Source organism: Quercus lobata, chromosome 7 (genome assembly GCF_001633185.2).
Source record: "Quercus lobata isolate SW786 chromosome 7, ValleyOak3.0 Primary Assembly, whole genome shotgun sequence".
Classification (NCBI taxonomy): domain Eukaryota; kingdom Viridiplantae; phylum Streptophyta; class Magnoliopsida; order Fagales; family Fagaceae; genus Quercus; species Quercus lobata.
In genome coordinates, this window is record NC_044910.1 from 20,588,671 (window position 1) to 20,596,915 (window position 8,245).

General features: G+C 41.4%; 2 protein-coding genes across 2 annotated transcripts; one reads left to right on the forward strand and one right to left on the reverse strand.

Moving 5' to 3' along the window:
• Positions 1–568: 568 nt before the first annotated feature.
• On the reverse strand, positions 569–3,376 carry LOC115953701 (thioredoxin-like 1-1, chloroplastic). The gene is made up of 4 exons (XM_031071463.1): positions 2,745–3,376; positions 2,234–2,410; positions 1,982–2,146; positions 569–1,258 (listed from the first exon to the last, which is right to left on the reverse strand). The coding sequence occupies exons 1-4, from the start codon at positions 2,997–2,999 to the stop codon at positions 965–967; spliced, it is 891 nt and encodes a 296-aa protein (XP_030927323.1). The 5' UTR covers positions 3,000–3,376; the 3' UTR covers positions 569–964.
• A 1,960-nt stretch (positions 3,377–5,336) lies between these two features.
• On the forward strand, positions 5,337–5,822 carry LOC115951738. Its single transcript, XM_031068890.1, has one exon. It carries the CDS (start codon positions 5,337–5,339, stop codon positions 5,820–5,822), a length of 486 nt encoding a protein of 161 aa, XP_030924750.1.
• Positions 5,823–8,245: the final 2,423 nt, after the last annotated feature.

An 8,245-nucleotide genomic window follows, 5' to 3' on the forward strand; every position in this document is an offset into this window, starting at 1 on the left:
AATAAGTATTCTACAATTAAACAATACATTTTATGCTCCACTTTATTTACCTTGCTCTTTTCCTATGTTTAATACCCTTTTAACCACTATTGATCCCAAATATTTGAAAGCAAATTTAGTACCTCTTGGCCATCATCTTTGTTTCTAAATATAACAACCGAAATTTAAGTTGCCTACTTGTGGTTTAAAATTTGACACTTTACCCTCTTACTGAAATTTAAGTTGTCTACATGTGGTTTAAAATCCCACAATTCAAGTATTCTATTTTATTCTTTTTTATTTTATTTGAACTTGTATTTTTTTATGTTTTGTGTATTTTTAGAAGAGAGAGACATAAAAGTAAAACAAAATTACATATTTAACCCTGTTATTAACATATTTGGGTTACGAAATTTTAACCGAGTAAATCTCAAGTAGATAAAATGTTAAATTTCAAATCACATATAGACAACTTAAATTTCAGCTAATCTACATGTAACTTACCCTTCTAAATAATAATAGCATCTATTTGAAATTGACCCAAAATTTAAATAACAAACGTAAACCACAGATCCACTAGAAATCACTAGAAAAAAAAGAGGCAGCATTAATTCATACCGCAGATCCACTGCATTCAACAGAAAAGACAAGGAAATCTCCCACGGATAAAAAGAGAGATCTTCTATATCTAAATAGAAGGATGAGATTTTTTACAATCACAAAGAGGGCTTTCCCCTCGCACATAAAAGAGCAACCCAACACACAAATGGTTGCTCTGTAAACTCACTAGGGAACCGGCAGGCTAGGATCCAAAAAAATAAATCCTAAGGCCTGCAACTCCATAAGAAAAAACAAGCTTACAGTATGACTTCGGCTTTACTAGTATGTTCACGCCTATTAACATGGGGATATTACATGAAAATGGTTCTGTACAAAGGAGAAAGGGAAGAGAATTGGGGATGGTGGAAAGTGGAAACCGAGCATTTCATCTCCCAGCAGTTACCAAGGTCTTATCCTCAACGTCTTGAGCAGACTTTAAGATAGTTGAAGGAAGAGAAAGCAGCAGAGGGTCTGAGTTTGAATGAGATGGTGCTGTTTCTGGGATGATCTCTTCGTGTTGAGGGACAGGCGGTGGTTGAACTGGTTTTGGTGTGTAGTTGAAAGACAGATCTTTGTTAGCAGACAATGCAAGGAGCTCTTTCTCCTCAAGCCCTTTTGTTGGCCCAAGACTGCAACGATCTGGCGTGTGCTTGGCCAATGCATCTTTAAATTTCTTTATCTGTGATATTAATGACATTATCAGCATTGAGGAACAAGCAGTACAATTTACAAATGTACAAATGTTATTTGCAAATAATGTGAGATCAACCAGTGTAATCTGGTGACATACAAGAATAGTTATATTATCGGGTGGAAATTATATCTTTTAATTCACTGAACTAAAACTAGTCTGTCTTAAAGGGGAAATAATGTGCCCCAATAAGTAAAACAGATAAAGATAATGCAAACCATAATTAATTCAATTTCTAATTCAAATCCAATAGTAGATGGATAAACCTAGCGAGACTGTGGTTAAAGGAGTAATTTTAAACGAAGGAACATTCTTTTTTAATTATTCGAAAGTGTTAGAAAATGTGGGAGAGGCGATTCAAATCCTGATTCTCCCAATAAAGGAAAGGAAGCTATGCCACTAAGTTATAAGGCTCTTGAAATAAAAGAGTTGGAACATAACTTATAGAAAAAACTAGCATATCCCCTGATTGAAACTAAGTTCATGCTCATGGGTACTTGAAATAAACACAAATTTTAATTCAAAATCATTTGTGGATGAAAGAACTTCGGTTTTGTATGAAAACACAGACCTACTTGTAGTGGAAAACACTGAATTTGTTAAGACCTGGATTATTGGAAAATGGAAAGAATTGAGCTAAACAGGATAATTAACCCAGCAAATAATGTGCACTTATATCAGCTAGAAAAGTAAAAGGATATGAAAACTGACCGTGGCATTAGTACAGCTAAAGCTGCATAGACGACCATGAGCGCCTCTGTAGAATCGGAAGAAGGGCAGAACATGGACATTAAGGCTATAGCACATGGACTTGTGCTCCTCATAGTTCACCTGAATGAACTGCACATCTGGATTCATCTCTGCGAATTGACATATCTGCCACATACATGATATAACAATCAAGTCAGTTGGGTTTTGAATGTAATAAGTCACTAAATGAAAGAGAGAGAAGTGTAGGAGTACCTTGGGATGGAGAGCTTTGCAACCACCACAGCCTGGGGAGAAGAAATCCACAACAAGAAGTTTATCCCCTGCGTTCAATAGGGAGTCCACAAGTTCTTGTGCAGAGGTCACCTCTTTCATGTTTGGTTGAAGACCCTTTTCCCACCATTTCTGAATTTTCCCAATCCGATAGCCTGTCTGTACATCCCATACAGAAAAAATTGAAACACAAGAACAAAAAACCATTAATTTCCCTACAAAAAAACCAATTATGGGCATTCAAGAAATCTCTCAACATTCAGATCTTTAAAAGGTAATAATATATACATAATTTTAAATATCAATTACATGGCATAAATTTTCTATTACTAATTGAATTGACAAATTCCAAGAAATAAAAAAATAAAAAATAAAAATAAAAATTCAAGCAGATACGTGACTTAAAAGGAATTAAAGAACCCATATTAAAAAATCTGAGCCATGGAAAGGAAAAGAAGGTATAAAGAGAAATGGGGATCTGAGAAATACCAACCTGAGCCTTAATTGAAGATTGAAATCGGAAATTTCCTCTCTTGGGCAAGGCTTTGTTTTCCTGAAGAACAATTCTTTTGCCATAAAAATCACTGCTTGATCTCAGGGCCTGTGATTTCAGCTTCAGAGGCTGGAACCACCTCACAGAAGAAGATGATTTGTAATTACGGCTCTTTGGGAAAACAACAGAAAACCCATCTTGTTGACTATGATGACACGATGAAAACAGATTCGTTTTGCTCAGTACCTCCATCATTGGTTCTAATTCTTGTTCTTTAGATTCCAAAGAAAACCCAGAAAACGGAAATGAATTCCCAAGTCAGAGAATTAATTGATTGAGTGAAACAAACTTGCTTTCTCTTCAAGTAAAGTATATTAATTTCAGGGAAAGCCGCAAAGGTGGAAAAAGAAAGTCTGAAACTTCAAGTCAAGGAGACAAAAAAATAAATAGAGAAAGAAAACAGATAATTATAAAAAACAGAAACCAGATACAGAAACAGAAACAGTTCGTTGTTCCAGAATGTTGCGCATGAAATGAGGACCGTTGATGAGGTGAATCCAACGGTTGGAGAATGAGTGAATGTGAATACAAAGCGGTGATGTGGTGAACTGTGCCTGTGACATTGGATAAGGCATGCCCCTAACTTTATGGTGCCAGGATTTATGGTGGATTAGAAGTACACGTGAACTACGCATTTTTTTAACACGTGTCAATATTTTGAATTGCTTTAACTTGGCAACCGACAATATAATCCCACCTCTCCTTGCCTACTCGATCCCCGGTCCATTGCACCCCTCAAGCTTTTAAAATTCGGAAAAGTACCAACTTGATAAAGAGGAAGAAATAGACGTAGACGATCTCATTCTACTGAACTAGGCACAAGTGACAGTATCTTTCGCTTGTGATCAAAGTAACGGAAGAAGACATGGTGACAGTATCTTTCGCTTGTGATCAAAGTAACGGAAGAAGACATGGAGTGTGTACATAAGAAGATGAATGAGGAAGTGGATGGATACAATGTGGACGACAGCAAGGTCATGTGGCATCCACGTAGTTTAAGTAATCCTCAAGAAACTTTAAAAGAAAATATCTTGCACCTCACGATTAATCCTTATCAACAAAATCGTTATATAGAAAGGATCCTGCAAAATAAGTGCTTTTATGAGGAAAAATTCCCTTTCCCCAAGAAAGAAAGTTGGTTTTATACTACTATAGAAGCCCCAAATTCCTCATAAATCAAGGTACGCATAATTCATCCCAGTTTTGACATTTTAGAGTTGTGAGAAATTTTCTAACTTAACCTTCGGAGGGTCTTTGGCCGGTACCACACTGGTACTCTTTTGAGGTCTTTTTGTTTTGTGCAGCTATTGTCTTGAGCACGTGAGAATTATGTGACTTATTGACGATTTTCGGCACCATCAGTTGGCGCTGTCTGTGGGAAAAGTTTGCAAGCCATACTATCACTTCCCGGACAAAAAGTTGCATGGTACTTACTCGCTCGATGTCAACCACCAATAATGCTCAAGGAGATGAACCGCGTACCACCACCCTTGAGAGGCAGGTCCAGACTTTCACAGCGGCAGTAGAATGCCTAACCAAGCAAAATCATGACCTAGAGGAGTAGCTGCGCCAAAAGAACGCAGCACTTAACACTCAGGAGGAGGACCAGGAAGGAACCAGCGCTGAGAGAAGGAATCTAGAGGGGCCAAAAGGCAGCAACGTCCCAAGCGGACAAGAGTGACTGGATACAAGCCGTCCATACGCTGCAGACACCGTTCCACCTTACATGGTAGCGGAGATGCAGATGATGAAGAGAGGATGGACGTCATGATGAACGCCCTCAGAGGATGGGTGTCAAGCGACCTCGACAAGCTAGTCCATAGAACGGACTTGCCCTTTACGGCACCAGTTACCTTATTCCCCCTTCTACCAAAGTTCCGCATGCCACAGGTAGAAACTTAAGACGGGTCCAAGGATCCCTTGGATCACCTGAAATCTTTCAAGACCCTAAGGCACTTGCAAGGAGTGGCAGACAAGATCACGTGTAGGGCCTTCCCCATTGCATTGAAGGGCCCCGCAAGGATTTGGTTTAGCAGGTTGACGCTTAACTACATTGATACCTTTAAGGAGTTAAGCACCCAGTTTGCCTCACACTTCATCGGGGGACACAGGTATAAGAAGTCAACTGCATGCCTGATGAGTATTAAGCAACGAGAAGATGAGATGTTGAGGTCTTACATAGCCCGTTTCAACAAAGAGGCCCTCTCCATTAATGAAGTTGACGACAAGAAACTCGTGGCCGCATTCACGAATGGCTTACAGAAGGGTAAGTTTCTGTTCTCTTTATACAAAAATGACCCAAAAACTATGTCGGATGTACTCTACAGGGCTACCAAGTACATGAACGTGGAAGATACACTGTTAGCTCGTGAAAAGAAGCCCAGGAAGAAGGAAAGAAAGGAGGAATCCCAAGAGGACAAGGGGTGAAAGATACCAAGGACAGGAAATAGAAAGGAGGATAGGCGTTCTAAGCCTTCCACTGGAAGATTCGCAAGTTTCACTCCGCTGAACACCCCAATTGATCAAGTTTTGATGCAAATCAAGGATGAAGGATCCTTGACATTCCTTGACAAGCTGAAGGGAGACCCTAGTAAGAGGTCCAGAGACAAATACTGTTGTTTTCACCGCGACCATGGTCATGACACATTTGATTACTATGATTTAAAGCAGCAGATAGAAGCTCTCATTAAGCAAGGGAAGTTGCAAAGGTTTGTCGGTAAGGAAAGGACAGACCAGCCCCAAGAAACACCTGCACGGAGAGAAAACGAGCATTCCAAACCCCCGCTAGGAGACATAAGGATGATTATAGGAGAAACCACGGCATCTGGCTCGTCCAAGAAGGTGCGCAAAACCTACCTATGGATGGTCCAGAGTGTCCAGTTGACGGGATTTATCCCAAAGATGGCATGGATCGACAACCCTGTCATTGGGTTTATAGAGGAAGATGCCAGGCGCCTCCACCACTCTCATGACGATGCACTTGTGGTTAGCAATCGGGTCGGGAACTACAACACCTAACAAGTCCTTGTGGATAATGGGAGCTCTGTCGACATCCTCTACTACCCAGCATTCCAATAGATAAGGATTGATAAGGAACAACTAGTTCCCGTTAATGCGCCACTTGTCGGGTTTGGAGGAACAAGGGTACACCCATTAGGAGCAGTCACTATTTTCGTAATAGTTGGAGATTACCCACAACAGATCACCAGGGATGTCACATTCCTGGTTGTCAACTGTTCATCCCCTTACAATGCCATATTGGGTTGTCCTACCCTTAACTCATGGAAGGTCGTAACCTTGACTTACCACCTAATGATAAAATTCCCAACCGAGTATGGAGTGGGAGAAGTACAGGGAGATTAAGTGGCAGCGCTCGAGTGCTACATTGCCATGTTGGAGATGGACGACCATTTACAGACTATGTGTATAGAGGAATAGCGAACGGTGGTGAAATCGGTAGAAGAGTTGGAAGAGGTAATCTTGGATGATGCCAGGCTCGAATGAACGACCAGGGTCGGAACTCTGGCTAGCCCGCCAATCCGTCAGGCGCTCACAACGTTTCTGAGGGAGAACCAGGACGTTTTTGCCTGGAGCCATGAGTACATGCCCAAAATCGATCCTTCGATTATAGTCCACAAGTTAAATGTATCACCTTCCTTCTCTCCAGTCCCTCAGAAGAAAAGGGTGTTCGCGTAAGAACGGGACAAGGCCATAGTCGAAGAAGTTTGTAAGTTACAGGAAGCAGACATAATTCGAGAAGTATACTACCTCGACTGGTTGGACAACGTAGTAATGGTAAAAAAGGCCAACGGAAAGTGGAGGATGTGCGTAGACTTCACGGACATAAATAGGGCATGCCCCAAGAATAGCTGCCCACTTCCGCGGATTGAAGTTTTGGTGGATTCGACTGTAAGACATCGATTGCTGAGCTTCATGGACACATTCTCTGGATACAACCAGATCAAGCTGGACAAGGCCAACCAAGAGAAGACTTCATTTGTTACCAACTAGGGTCTCTTCTTGCTATAATATAATGCCATTTGGGCTTAAGAACGCAGGTGCCACATATCAAATACTGATGAACAAAATGTACACATATCAGATTGGGAGGAATGTGCAAGTTTACGTGGACGACATACTGGTACAGAGCCTTTAAGGGGACGATAATTTGAGTGACCTCCCAAAAGACCTTTGACACCCTTCGGTCTTATAACATGAAGGTGAATCCTAGCAAGTGTACGCTCAGGGTAATGGCAGGGAAATTCCTAGGATTCATGGTGTCCTAAAGAGGCATCAAGGTTAACCCAGACAAGATACTGTCAATAATGGAGATGACGCTGCCAACAGGCATCAAGGAAGTACAAAGCCTAAATGGCATGGTTGCTGCACTGAACAGATTCGTCTCAAGAGCAACTGATAAGTGCCTACCTTTCTTCCGTACGTTGAAGGAATGGATGGCTGATTGTTAACAAGCATTCGAAGACTTGAAAGCGTACCTCTCCTCCCCTCCGTTGCTGAGTCCCTCTAAAACCGGGGAGGAATTATACCTCTATTTGGCTGTCTCCCCGGCAGCTGTTAGTGTACTACATTAGCAGGGCGCTTCGAGGCGTAGAAGAAAGGTACCCATCAATGGAGAAGCTTGCCTTTGCATTAGTGATTGCTGCTCGTAAACTCAAGCCTTACTTCCAGGCACATACTATGATCGTCCTAATAGATAAGCCCCTTCGAAGAGCAATGAGCAGCCCTGAAGCTGCTGGACGGATGGCACTATGGGCAATTAAGTTGAGCGAATTCGACATACAATATCGACCACGTACGACTATAAAAGGACAAGTCATTGCTGACTTCATCACAGAATTCACTATCGCGGAAGACTAGGGGGCAGATGAGAGCCCCCAATGGAGCATCCACATGGATGGATCTTCCAACAGACAAGCCAGCGAGGCTAGTGTGGTACTCTACAGCCTGAAAAAGGATAAGGTCAAATGCATGATCCATCTTGACTTCCCTATGACTAACAACGAGGTAGAGTACGAAACTTTGATAGTAGGGCTGGATCTCGCCAAGGCAGCAGAAGCTAAGAGTATGGTCATATATTGCGATTCCCAAATGGTAATTAGCCAGGTTAATGGCGACTATAAGTGCAAGAATGAACAGATGAAGAAGTATCTTAAGTAAGTAAAGGATTGAGTTAACAACATCCAAGTGAATTTTGTTCAGATACCAAGGGAGGAGAATGAGCATGCCGACCGTCTTGCTAAAGCTTCCTCAGCGAAACACATGCTCATCCCCAGTCAAGTACTATCCTTCATTCAAATTTCACTAGTAATAGACGGCATTAGTGTGCAGGAAGTAGGTCCTGGAAGCTATTGGACAACACCAATAATCTCTTACCTGATGGAAATGAGGCAATAAGGAAGTTGAAGGTTCAAGCAGCACGC

Coding starts and splice junctions, on each gene's coding strand:
- LOC115953701 (XM_031071463.1), bottom strand. CDS start 2,999: ATGATGGAGGTACTGAGCAAAACGAATCTGTTTTCATCGTGTCATCAT. Junction 2,147..2,233: donor GCAAAGCTCTCCATCCCAAG/GTACTCCTACAC, acceptor TGTATGTGGCAG/ATATGTCAATTCGCAGAGAT. Junction 1,259..1,981: donor TTAGCTGTACTAATGCCACG/GTCAGTTTTCAT, acceptor TTAATATCACAG/ATAAAGAAATTTAAAGATGC.
- LOC115951738 (XM_031068890.1), top strand. CDS start 5,337: ATGCAAATCAAGGATGAAGGATCCTTGACATTCCTTGACAAGCTGAAG.